The sequence below is a fragment of the Mus pahari genome, chromosome 6 (assembly GCF_900095145.1).
Source record: "Mus pahari chromosome 6, PAHARI_EIJ_v1.1, whole genome shotgun sequence".
NCBI classification, from domain to species: Eukaryota; Metazoa; Chordata; class Mammalia; order Rodentia; family Muridae; genus Mus; species Mus pahari.
The window spans coordinates 35,588,184-35,602,312 of record NC_034595.1 but is presented as its reverse complement, the minus strand read 5'-3'; the positions used below and the strand labels follow the sequence as shown (position 1 = coordinate 35,602,312).

Sequence of the window (14,129 nt, the reverse complement as noted above, 5' to 3'; positions counted from 1 at the left end):
CACGCCTTTAATCCCAGCACTTGGGAGGCAGAGGCAGGTGGATTTCTGAGTTCGAGGCCAGCCTGGTCTACAAAGTGAGTTCCAGGACAGCCAGGACTACACAGAGAAACCCTGTCTCAAAAAAAAAAGAAAAAGAAGAAGAAGAAGAACATGAGCACTGGGCAAGGGTTCCATCATTACCTACATCAGTCTCACTCCTTCAACAGTCACTGCAGATATTAATCCAAAGTCACCTTTAGGTCCCTTTTTATTAGCATACATTTATTGTGCCAAATGATGGATTTACCACAATTTCATCTGATCATATCCAGCCTCCACTGGCTTCTCTTGTCCTCCATTCCCTTCCCACTGGTCCCCTCTCCCACCCCCAAATAAGACCTCTTCAGGCTTCTATACAATATTCATGGCTTTTTCTTAACTTTTTAACCTTTATTTTTATTGCATGGGTGTGGGTATTTAGCCTACATGTATACCTGTGCACCGTGTGCATGCAGTGGCTGTGGAGGCCAGAAGAGGGTATTGGATCCCCTCAAACCTGTGTTCAGCCTCTGATATTGTATCTTTTATTTTCTCTGATCTCATACTGAGTGCTGAGATTACAGGTATACACCACCATGCTCCCTTCTGTGTGATGTTTAGAAGGGGGTAGGGCAAACTCAGGCGCACAACGCCTCCACCCATGCAATAAAAATAAAGGTTAACAAGTTAAGAAAAACCCATGGATATTACATGGAAGTCTGAAGGGGTCTTATCTGGAGGTGGGAGGGGGACCAGTGGGAAAGGAAGCACAAGCACTCCACCAAATGAACTGTATTCATCCATATTGCTTTCTTATCAAAGTTCCAAACTGACTTTCTTACCACAACCATCTGCTTCTTGAATCCTCTTTGAAGTCACTGGGGGGTTTTGTTGCTGTTGTTGCTGTTTGTTTGTTTTGTTGTTTGGGGTTTTTTGTTTAGTTTTGTTTTGCATGTGGTTTTTCTAGACAGGGTTTCCCTCTGTAGCTCTTGGAGTCCTGGCATTCACTCTGACTTTGAACTCAGAGAGCCACCGTCCTCTTGCCTGCAGATCTTCCAGAGTGCCTAGGTTTAAAGGCATGCACCACCATGCCCTGCCCAAAGCTCACTTTTTTTTTTCCAAGCAGGATTTTGAATACTTTTTAATACTTCAACAATTTCATTATGTGGGTTTGTTTTTGTTTTGTTTTTCTGTTATTGAGAAATTAGGCACTTCAGAGGGGTCATATGACTTGACGGGGGATGCTTGAGGGGTATGTGTGTCTATGTGTGTCTGTGTGTCTGCCTGTGTGTGTGCACTTGCACACGTGTGTGTGTCTGTGTCCGTGTCTGTGTTGGAAATCGATTTTTCCCCCATCACTTTTGTTTTCTCTGCTCTGACTTTACCTTTTTGGTACCCTTGGTCTTCTCCTTAACTCCCTGCTGCCATTTAGAGAAAGGAAAGCTGACAGTAGTAACAGAAACACTGATTTAAGCCAGATGTTAGATGCAGGAAAAATCAACTAGGTACTTCACTTACATCATCAATCAGGACAGAAAACAAAAGAGCTGGGATATAAATAGGACACACGCCAAGTTGAAACTCGCACAAAGCTACAAACGGGGCCAGTGAGATGGCTCAACAGGTAATAGTTGTTGCAAACTTGACGTCCGACCGGGATGCCATTCCCAGAACCCAGGTTTAAAAAAAAAAAAAAAAAAAAAACAGGATGTGGTGTGGTGACACATCTGTAATCCCCATTCCTAAGGTGGGAAGAGAGGCAGACAGGTTCATCATCAGCTCATGAGCCAGGTAGGCTGGAGAACACAGCACAGCCAATACAGGAGGGCTCCCAATCAAGGCGGAAGGAACGAACTGACTCCCGACATCATCATCTCACTCCGCACATGTGTTATGCCATAAACAGAAGTGTTCATGAGAAAGCCTCTCAGAGGCTCGGGTGCTTGACTGCCTACTCTCCAGTTGGTAAGGCTACTTAGGTAGGTCAGGGCATGTGGCCTCACGGGAGGAAGTATGTCACTGAGGCTTCCAAAGCCCTGTGTTGTCTCCAGCGTGCACTCTGATCCCTGCCTGCAGTTCAAGACATGAGCCTGCAGATGTCCCTGCTACCCTGCCTGCCTGCTGCCACATTCCCCAGCCATGGTGATGAACTCTTACCTCAACGGAACCATAGCTCAAAATAAATTCTTCCTTCTGTAAGTTAAGTTGCCTTGGTCATGGTGTTTTGTCACAACAGAAACCAAATTGAGACAGCAGTGAATCCCAAAAGTGCAGTACTGCTAAAAGAACCTGGCCATGTAGGTGGGAGTTTGGGGGGGGGGGGTTGGAAGAATGTGTTAGACTTTGGGACTTGGAAAAAGGAGCTGAGAGCTGCAAGAACAGCTTAATGGGATGTCTACTAGGGTCCTGAAAGACACTGCTGGGAGCAATGCGGACCATGGAGCTGAGCTCAGACACTTTCAAAGGGGAGTAATACTAGCAACTGGGCCATAGATCATTCTTGTGATTGGGGGTGGGGGATGGGCAGGGGAGAAGTAGCCACTGTTTGCCTTTGTCCTAAGAACTTGCCTGTTGTTTCATTTTCAAATTAATAGTCAGATTTCTTTGCTGGAAATTTCAAGACATCCTAATATTGACTGTGTCCCATGGTTATTTATGAGTAATCACTCTTCGTAGATTGACAATGAAAAGGGCAAAAAAGTGGGGCAAAAAGAACTGCAACATGTGGTTTAGAAAGGAAAAGAACACCAGCAAGCTTAATGTTATACTAAGCCTTGTGTTAAAAGAGAGAATTCCATATTCCATTGTTGAGCCGATTGGTGCCAGTGCAGGGGTTGTGAGGAGTAGAATCTACACTGGAATGAACAGAAGTATGTCCATGGGAAAGATCCCACCCAGGCAAGTTTCCCGTTTGTGAAATAAAAATGCAAAGAGGTTTTCTGATTCTAGAAACAAACGACAAAAGCTGCTACAAAACTGATTCAAGGGGGGAGGGGACCAGTCCCAAACTCCAGCTGACCCTGACAGTGTGATCCACATGGAGCTGGCTTTACAGTCATAGAGGAACAGGAGCTAAGGGGGCCTGGAATCTTCCTCCACAGTTGTTGTATGAAGATCGTCGTTAATGTTATTTCGTTTGGTCTGGTTTTTGAGACATGGCCTTGGGCCTTATATATGTAAAAAACAAAAAAAATAAAATGATTTTAAAAACAGAGTAAAACTACATGAAAGTAATATAAATACTATTCCACATCAGGTTCAGAACAGGGGCTCTGCTGTGGGATAGGACATTGATGAATTGGAGAAGTGATTCAAAATGGTCCTCAACGGTATAAAATGTGCTTTCCTCAATACCATCTGAATTGAGAATCCCACGCGCTGAGATGAAGTACTTGGTGGATGCCAGTTACATCACTAGTACTGGTTGAGTATCTGAGGTATTAGTCTTTTGGGTTTTTGTTTGGTTGTTTTTTTGGGTTTTTTTTTGGGGGGGGGGATTTTTCGAGACAGGGTTTCTCTGTGTAGCCCTGGCTGTCCTGGAACTCACTTTGTAGACCAGGCTGACCTCAAACTCAGAAATCTGCCTGCCTCTGCCTCCTGAGTGCTGGGATTAAAGTCGTGCACCACCATGCCCGGTGAGGTATTAGTTTTTTTGTTTTTTTTTTTAAGATTTATTTATTGTTATACACTGTAGCTGACTTCAGACACACCAGAAGAGGGTATCAGAAATCATTATGGGTGGTTGTGAGCCACCATGTGGTTGCTGGGATTTGAACTCAGGACCTTCGGAAGAGCAGTCAGTGCTCTTACCCGCTGAGCCATCTCACCAGCCCCGAGGTATTAGTTTTTAACTGTCTGAGTATGTATGGCTTTACTAACATAATCTAAGTATGAGATATGTTGTAAGATATAGGCTAATTTGCCACCACTAAAATATATTTAACTTTAATATTGTCACAGAATTTATCTTCTAACCAAACAAAATGCAGCCTCAATTCTTACAATAGAAAAAATAAGACTGTGAAATGAAATTCACAGTAGAGATTGGGGGAGTTCTTTCTTCTGTCCACTAGAGGGAAGTGTTGAACTTAAAATGTTTTTTAAAGCAGCTTGTTTTTAAACTAACATTTAACATCACAGGAAACCACATTGTGCTGTTAGAAAATAATCTTGTTTTCTTTCCACATCTTCTACAAACACATACAGAAAACTATAATTCTTTATATGTACTTATATAAACAACATTTCTCAGAATCCAAACTATAGTTCTAACCCTGAGGAATTTTAATTATACTTGTATATTTAGAAAAGTATCAAGCAAATACGCTCGTTCTAGCTTAGAAAACACATCAGTTTGGCTTTCTATAACACTAATCTGATATAAGGTTGTCTCCTCAAAGAACCAGGATGAAAAAAAAAAAAAAACAACAGTAGTGTAGACTGTACAGTGAAGGGGCTGAAGAGATGACTCAGCAATGATGTCCATGTATTGCTCTTCCAGGGGACTCAAGTTCAATTCCCAGCTCCCACGTGAAGAGGTTCACAACCACCTGTAACTCCAGCTCCAGAGGATCCCACACTTCTGGCCACTGCAGATGCCTGCCCTCCCCCATAACTAAAAATACATTTAAAAAGCAAGACATACAACTTTACAGGGTCATAAGGAGACATGGAGAGAAAAAATTAAAATCAATCAATCAATCAATCAATCAATGTTACACTGTGTCATAACTAGCATTAACCCAGGCACTATTTACGGCTGATCATCTCAAAGTCCTCTTCTCTAGACCAGCTGTGGGTCCCTATGCTAGTCACTATCTATTACAGAGAGGGATTTCTATGATGAGGGTTAAAGAGTGTATTAATCTATGAGTAAAACAACAAGTCACTGGACTCAGTCTAATAGCGTGTCATTTTAGCAGCATAAAAGTAGTAGGTTCTCTTGAGATACGGTATGGGTTTCACCTTGTGTATTGAGACTTAAATCCAATCAAAAAGTTACTGGTTACCCTTATGATGTTTGCAGCCATTATACCAACAGGCATGTCTTCATGTCTTGCCAGGCCTTTTGCTTGTTTGTTTGTTTGTCTGTCTGTTTCGAAACAGGGTCCTGGTTACCCTGGAACTCTCTCTGTAAACCAGGCTCATGCTGGTAGGATTTGCTGAAGGAGGTAGAGACAGGAGGATCCCAAGTTCAAGGCCAGGCCAATTCTTAACGTGGCTCAGAGGGTTCATAGCTGGGTAACCTTCTCCTCTGGTAACAGGTATAGCACCTTCCTGAACGATGAGAGCTGGAAGTGGGGATGGAGCCTCTAGGCAAGCACCATTGTGGTTTTCCATGTTCAATTGCTCAGGTAGGTGATGTCTTCAGCAATAGGGAGGGCCTCACTGTCGAGTTAAGGGTAACCAACAGCAACAGCAATAGCCAGTAATGTTTGAAGGCCTAAGAAGGATTATGGGAACATCAATGGCCAACAACTCCAAAAAGGTAACTCATTCTGGCACTGGGTTTATTTGTTGCCATGTGGTGTCTAACAGGACCACCCTGTTACACCATAATTCAGTTTTTACGTTTCATATATGTGCATACATAGTTTAGGAAGCTTCTAGAGTAATAGGTTTCCAAATAGCTTTTTGAAAGGGTCTTTAGTGTAGTTATCTACCTCGCATTCCCTCCTTTACCATGACTTCCCATCCCTAACTCTAATGCAACACATCTGTTCCATTCATCTCCCATACATTATTTGGAGATTTTGTTTATGTTTCTGTTCACCATGTGTATTCAGTGTCCTCAGAAGCCAGAAAAGAACACTGAATTTCATTTAATTGGAGTAACCTACAGTTTTGAGTCACCATGTAGATGATGGGAATTGAACCCAGGTCCTCTGTAAGAGCGGCGAGGGCTCTTAACCCCTGAGCCACCTGAGCCACCTGAGCCACCTGAGCCACCTCTCCATCTCCATCATTAATCTCCTTCAGCCCTTTACTCTATATCCTGTTTCCTGAAAGCCTCTCTCCATGGCCCCTTACTCATTCCCTGATCTCTTAGTGCTGACAGATGAAACATCTGAAGAGTCAAAGCATCCATATATGAAAGAAAATGTCATGTTTGTCTTCTGGGTCTGGGTTACCTCACTCAGGATGACCATTTCAAGCTCCATCCAATTGCCCACAAGTTTCATCTTTCCTAATAGCTGAATTATATTCTGTTGTGTAAGTAGACCACGTTTTCATTATTCACTCATCAGCAGAAGAACATCTGGGTGTTTCCATTTCGTGTACATTGTGAATGGAGCGGCAATGAACATAGATGATCAGTAACTCTGAAGGCTCATGATCACAGGAGAGAGGATAGGGAAGGATTGTAAAAGCCAGAGGCAATGGATTACTACAAGAAAAAAGCATTTTCCTGACACAAGACACGTGATCATAGTGAAGTGCACTCTCCCACAGAAGTCCCCCGTCCCCACCCTAGGCTCTCACCCGCATCAAGCCTCTGCATTTTCCCTCAGAAGCTCTGCTTTCTCCAACCCCTGCTCCCCCTGCAGCAAACAAGGGGGTTCCCACACTCCCTGACACACACACCCCAGAGAACTTGAGGAGCCATAGGCACCACTTGAGATGGATGACAAATCTCCCCAGCTCCAGTGGCACCAAGGCTAGCACTCTCCCTGATAGGCTGGGCGCTTCCCGGGTGCCGCTGGTGCCTGTCTCAATATATAAAAGCTATTTATGACAAACCTAGCACTAACATTATACTAAATCAAGAAAAGCCCACTCAGTTCCCTCTCTCCCTCTGTCCTCTGGTTTCTTCTCCCTCCCTGGTGGGACTGAAGCATCCTCACTTAGGCCCTATGGCTTGCTAATCTTTGAGTTCTGTGGATTGTGTCCTGGGTTGTTTTGATTTACATTTCCCTGATCACTAAGGACCTTGAACATTTCTTTAAGTGCTTCTCTGCCATTCGAGATCCCTCAGTTGTGAATTCTGTCTAGCTCTATACTCCATTTTTTTTATTGGGTTGTTTGGTTTTTTTGGAGGTTAGCATCTTGAGTTCTTTATATATTTTGGGTATTAGCCCTCCATTGGATGTAAAGTTAGTGTAGATTTTTTCCCAATCTGTAAGTTGCCAATTTGTCCTAATGACTTTGTCCTTTGCCTTACAGAAGCTTTTCAGTCTCATGAGCTCCCATTTATCAATTCTTGATCTTAGAGCCTGAGCCATTGAAGTTCTCTTTAGGAAATCCCGTACCCATGAGTTCAAGGCTCTTTCCCACTTTCTCTTCTATTATTTCTCAGTGTATCTAGTTCTATGTCAAGATCCTTGATCCACCTGAACTTGAGCTTTTTGACAAATAATGGATTTATTTTCATTTTTCTACATACCGACTGCCCTTAAATCAAATGATGATGTTTTCCATTGTATATTTTTGGCTTCTTTGTCAAAGATCAAGTGTCCATAGGTATGTGGGTTAATTTCTGGGTCTTGAATTCTATTCCATTGATCAACCTGTCTGTCTCTGTACCAATACCATGCCATTTTTATCACTATTGATCTGTAATATAGCTTGAGGTCAGGGATGGTGACCCCCACATAAGTTCTTTTACTGTTGAGAAGGGGACATGATCAGGCATTGGGAGTGGGGACCAGGAGTGAAGTCCTAAGGGCCAGCAGAATGAATGGAAATATACAACCTTGGGAAGTGGGAGATGGGGAGACCCTCTAGAACCTCCCAGAGACCTGGGAGGTGATAGACTCTCAGAACTCAAAGGGGGGGACCTTAGGTGAAATGCCCAACAGTGGGGACAGGAAACTTGTACAGTCCACCTCCAGTAGAAAGACAGAGACTCAAGTGGAGGAATGGGGTTGCCATCCCACAATCAAAAACTCTGACTCAGAATTGTCCCTGCCTAAAAGTACTACAGGGACAAAAATGGAGATGGGACTGAGGTAAAGGAGGTCCAGTAACAGACCCAAATTGGGACCCATCTCATGGGGAGGCTCCAAGGCCTGACACTATTACTGATGCTCTGTTGTGCTTACAGACAGGAGCCTAGCATGGCTGCCCTCTGAGAAGCCCAACAAGCAGCTGACTAAGAACTGGTAGGAAAATAGATGGGATTGGATGCTATATTAATTCAGGTAACCTGTGCTTAGAAAGACAAACAACAATGTTCTCTCACATGCAGATCTTAGCTTCTGATTTTTAGATATGTAGGAGAGTGTATAGAGTCCCAGAAACCAGGGGGAAAAAATCATGAGAGGAGGGAGGAGGGAGGAGGGAGGAGGGAGGGAGCAGCAGAACATGCGTGGTATGAAAGTGGGAGGGAAGACTGAGGGTGGAAAGAAATGCTTCAGGACATGGGGGGGGGGGAGTCAGGAAACGCTAAACATGTGTGGAGAGCTATGAAAGAACCTGCTTCTTTGTAGACTAACTACAAAATAGTCTTTAAATGGAGGAGGGGTGTTGAATGAAGGTATCATTCCCAAAAATCCATAACATTATTAAATGAAAATTACAGATCCAGGGGTGGGCTACCTCCCTATGAGTTGTTGGTCAGGGAAGCTTCTGAAGTTCCTGACACAAGCTATTGTTATCAGAGAGAAGGGAACCTCGATTGAGAAAAGACCTCCGTAATATCGGGCTGCACACAAGCCTGTAGGGCATTTTCTTAATTAGTGATCGATAAAGGAAGGCCCAGCCCATTATGGACAATGCCATTCCTGGGCCCATAGTTCTGAGTTCTATTTAAAAAAAAAAAAAAAAAAAAAAGTAGGCTCTCAAGCCTCTGAGAGCAAGCCAGTAGGCAGCACCCCTCATGGTCTCTGCATTAGATCCTGCTTCCAGATTCCTGCCCTGTTTGAGATCCTGTCTTGGTTTCCTTCAATAATGGAGGAATGTAGTGCATAAGCCAAATAAACCCTTTCCTCCCTAACTTGCCTTCTGAGCATGGTGTTTCATTGCAGCAATAAAAACCCTAAGATAGCATAATAAGACAACTATTGCTGAAGAAACCAAATTACTTTGCAGGTTATAGAAAACTCGAGTTGAAGCTGAGCTAGAACCTTCCTCCCTGCTGGCCATTGTACACAGTGCCAAAAGGTACCACTTCAAACTGCTGGGCGAGAAGTATCAACAGTGAGTGTTCTTACTCAGGTACGGACTTTACATACGATACAACCAAGTTGCCAGGCAAAATATGCCCATTGGTGCAATTGTGGCATGACCTTCAATGAGTATGACCATCCACTCTCTGATTGGACTTGAAGTCTGTTCTACAGGAAAAAATTCACATCTGGTATTTGAAAATTGTCAAAAGATCATAGCTAGAAAGGACACAGGCACTAGTGCGGAAGATACAGCTGTTATATGGCTAAAAGCACATGATATGCCTGTCAAATTACCTTCTATAAAGGACACCTGAAGTCATGAAAGAGGATATACAACTAATTATTTTCTAGTTTAACTCTGTCATAGATTTTCCAAGGCATTGTGTGTGTTTCTTTGTGTGCATGTGTGTAAAAGTATGTAAAAACGTAACTTACAGTGAAAGTGTAAAATCTAATGTGAAGTAGCACAGCTTAAGAATAGTCATACGAACTATATGAAAGTTCATTGAGGCATATAAGCTTTAGCTCGGGCTAAGCTCAATGAGGGATTTTTTCGTATTTGAAAGTTCTTTACAATGAAGTTTTAATAATTAAAAATGTTTACCTTCTAAATATTTACATGTATAGCTGAGTGTAGTGGTAGTATACACCTTTAATCCCAGCACTGAGGAGGCAGAAGCAGGCCTGGTCTACACAGTGAGTTCCAAAATAGCCAGAGCTACATAGCAAGACATGGTCTCAAAACAAAACAAAACAAAAACCTAAATATTTACGTTTATGCCCACGGATTAAAGATGCTAACAGCTTTACACAGAAAAGCATCTTTTTGTAGTGGTTAACAGTTACTACAGAAAAAAAAAGAAATAAACAACAACAAAAAAAAAAACAGTTACTACAGATGATAACTAGTCAAAGTGTTAAGAATAGCTGATTGAGCAGGACAGTGGTGGCACATACCTTTAATCCCAGCACTTGGGAGGCAGAGGCAGGTGGATTTCTGGGTTCAAGGCCAGCCTGGTCTACACAGTAAGTTCCAGGACAGCCAGGGCTACACAGAGAAACCCTGTCTCGAAAAACCAAAAAAATAAAAATAACCGACTGTAGGAGCTAGAGAAATGGCCCAGATTAAAAGCACTGGCTGCTCTTCCAGAGAACGCAGGTTCAGTTCCTAGCATCCACACAGTGGCTGACAACTGTCAGACCCAGGGCGTCTACTACCTGACAGTGCACATACAATACAAGCAGACAAATACTCATACGCGTAATAAATAATCAAGTCCTTCAAAAGAAAGAGAACATGTGACTGTAACTGCTCAGCCCTAAGTTGGACGTCTGTATCAGTCACTCCATGGTTCATGGGCATGAAAAGGAAAAGGATGTAAGAACCAGTGGACTATGGGGAGTGCTGTGGAGCTGTCCTCTGGACAGGCCACAACCTTCTTTACATTCTCAGCTCTCAGCACCTACCATTGCTTGTACAAGATTCGACCTGCCAACACACTGCCATGGGGAAGGGAAGGGGTTCACGAGACCATATCCATCCCGAAGGATTTGCAGGCAGTTAATAGGTGCTAGGAGGAGACCCTGGTGCAGCCCCACCCTTCTACAGCATCTCCAGGCAGTTCATGGTTCTAAAGGAAGAAGAGACATCATCGTCTGTGGTACAGCCACTGCGGAGCTGCCCAAACTCCTGCATTAACCCCCTATCCGTGCTCCCGTGGGCAGCCATAGATAAATACAATAGGCCCCCCCAGGGAAGACACTGAAGTGGAAGGAACACTGTTGGAAAGAAGAAAAGGTAACGACGTGAGTATGATCAGAACACACTGAATACACGGATAAAAATGTCACAGTAACAACCCATCATTATGTGTAATTAATGTATCCTAGTAAACGCCAGTGAACATCACATACTGTAGGTAAGCAGGCTGGCTCATGCCTATAATCTCTGCTGTCAGAAGGGAGAGGCGGGAGAATCAGGAGTAGTTCAGGGACAGTAAGAGATAAGCAGCAAGTTTGAGTCCAGCCTGGTCTACATGAAACCCTGTCTCAAAAATAAATACATAAAAATCTATAAATCAGCCGGGCGTGGGGGCGCACGCCTTTAATCCCAGCACTCGGGAGACAGAGGCAGGCGGATTTCTTTTTTTTTTTTTTTTTAAGATTTATTTATTTATTATATGTAAGTATAATGTAGCTGTCTTCAGACACTCCAAAAGAGGGAGTCAGACCTTGATACGGATGGTGGTGAGCCACCATGTGGTTGCTGGGATTTGAACTCCGGACCTTCAGAAGAGCAGCTGGGTGCTCTTACCCACTGAGCCATCTCACCAGCCCGGCAGGTGGATTTCTGAGTTCGAGGCCAGCCTGGTCTACAAAGTGAGTTCCAGGACAGCCAGGGCTACACAGAGAAACCCTATCTCAAAAAAAAATAATAATAAAATAAAATCTATCAATCAAACACACTACACAATGAAGCCATCTAACTGCAATAGTCAATGTATCTACTTACAACAGCTACCCTACTGTCATGTCATTGCAAGTTAAACATGGCCTTCCAGAAATCAAAGACATGGGACTGTTTTTCATGTTGAGTGAGCTAGTACACTATCTTCCTAACAAAATGTTAATGTTCTAAGCACCAAGAAGCATGTTTGGGAAGTGAATTATTTTTAAATACCTGCACTATAAGCTGTAGCTCTCTCCGTTCTGCTTCCCACTCTTCTGTTTGTAATCTAAATCCGTCCAATGCAGTCTCCCTGACACGAGACTCCAGCTCTGTCTTCTCTTGCTCGTGCTTTTCTTGTATTTCCTTTACGTGAATAAAATCTTGCTTTACTCTTACATTGACAAAGGTTACCTTTTATCTTTTAACCCTACTTTAAAGGCACAAATGGGCTCTCCCTTCTGAAAGACTGTTAAAAACTCTTAATCCATGTTGAAGCCTTGGGACCAGGGAAATAGTTACTGGTAGTTGCTTAGCATGCTTCAAGCCCTGGACTCAATGCCCAGCTCTCGGGATTTGGGAGGTGGAGGCAGAATGATCAGAGTACATAGCTTTGTCTATACTGAGAGTTCAAAGACAGTCAAGAACACATGAAATTCTGTCTCAAAAAAATTAATAAGTCACATTTAAAATCTTAATAAAAGCACTATTTTGATTGTCAGAATATAAATCTGTAATTTAACATCAGAGGTTGGAACAAAATGAAAGAAATAAAAATAAATTCCAGTTAATATGGACATCTTTACCTGTGAGTAAACAGCATTATCCCTAAAATGTATATGCAAACCAGGCTCAGAAAAAAGGCGGTTTGAAAAGGAGAGAAAGACTACTGTTCAATAAATCAGAATAGGAAAATTCCTAAATGTTAAAACTTTGAAAATACAAATACTCAGTTCAGACTATAACAAATTTTTAGTTCTACAGTTAAAAAATAGTTTTAACGCCGGGCGTGGTGGCACACGCCTTTAATCCCAGCACTCGGGAGGTAGAGGCAGGCGGATTTCTGAGTTCGAGGCCAGCCTGGTCTACAAAGTGAGTTCCAGAACAGCCAGGGCTACACAGAGAAACCCTGTCTCGAAAAAAAGAAAAAAAAAACAAAAAAAAAAAAATAGTTTCAAAGGCTTTTTCTTTTAATTTTCCTATTACACCAAATTTATAAGATCTAATTAATATACGTTCAGAACCTTAGTACATGTTCCCTGCAGATTAGCTATCTAGCCTACAGGCTTAAAATGAAGTCTTAACATGGGGAGAGGTTTATGGTCCATGTGAGGGAAAGGGGGGCTCTGACCACCTGGGTCTGTTTTATAGATATGACCCTCAGAACTTTAGGTAGCAAAAGGTCTCTAGAGCCTGAGGCTTCCCCTAGGACTAAAAAGTCACTACGGTTTAACCCAGACCCCTCTGAGATCTCAGTGCAGAGACAACAGCCTAAACTCAAAGCAGAGACACCCTAAGTAGTTGACAAGATCATATCAAGATGTCATACCTGAAGGTGTGGGCTAGTTGGTATAAGGAACGCTGCCACCACCACCCTTCTTTCCTCCTGGTGTCACATTTTATCCAGGCAGAGTAACACATGTCCACTCAAGGACTTAAGAGACTAGCCATGCCTCTGCATATCCACCATCCAAATACCAGGGCGGAGCAATCCGGTGGTAACCAACAGGACAATTGACAGGGAGATAAAAGAGATCTGGGGATGTTTGTGACCAAACTTTTACATGTACTAAATGCTTTGGTAAAATCATATTTCAGTGACGATGCAGTATAGGGTGCAAGTTAAGTAAATGAACATGTGTTGTTTGATGTGGCACAGCCATGTCAAGGACCAATGCCTGAGTCCCACGGGAATGGCAGAGCCTGCCCCAGGTGAGGCTCAGGAGAATGGCAAAGCCTTCCTGGGGCCCAAGTGCAAATGTTGACAGCGTGTGCAGATGTTTATGACCTGAAGACTGCTCCCTATAGAGGCCATCCCTGCCTCCTTGCACACCTGTACAGCATGACCCTGCCTCCTTGTCTAGCTCTATTAGTAAGCCTTCCCCCCCCCCCCATTTAACTGAAATAAAAAAAACATGCTGAGCCTCCAGGACACTGGGCTTCTCATCAGAGAGCCCAGAATACCCAATACCAGCTGCTCTATGTCCCTTAGTCTGTCCTTTCTCCACTCCCTTGCCTCCCTAGTCAGGTCAAGTCCCTGTGGAAAAATGGCTCACAGGTTAAGAGCACTGGCTACTCTTCCAGGGATCCTGAATTCAAGTCCCAACAATCACAAGGTGACACATAACTATCTATAATGAGATCAGATGCCCTCTTCTGGCCTGCAGGCATACAGCAGACAGAATGCTGAACACATAATAAATAAATAAATAAATCTGAAGGGGAAAAAAAAAAAAAGCCGGGCAGTGGTGGCGCACGCCTTTAATCCCAGCACTTGGGAGGCAAAGGCAGGCAGATTTCTGAGTTCAAGGCCAGCCTGGTCTACAGACTGAGTT

At 43.2% G+C, this 14,129-nt stretch overlaps 1 protein-coding gene across 3 annotated transcripts in view; it reads right to left on the bottom strand.

Moving 5' to 3' along the window:
* Ccdc171 (coiled-coil domain containing 171) overlaps positions 1-14,129 on the bottom strand; it is a 317,157-nt gene that overhangs the window by 279,599 nt on the left and 23,429 nt on the right. For all 3 annotated transcript variants that reach the window (XM_029540270.1, XM_029540269.1, XM_029540271.1), the window contains exon 6: positions 11,809-11,940. In XM_029540270.1, coding sequence (XP_029396130.1) covers positions 11,809-11,940 — 132 coding nt within the window. The remainder of the gene's footprint in view (positions 1-11,808; positions 11,941-14,129) is intronic.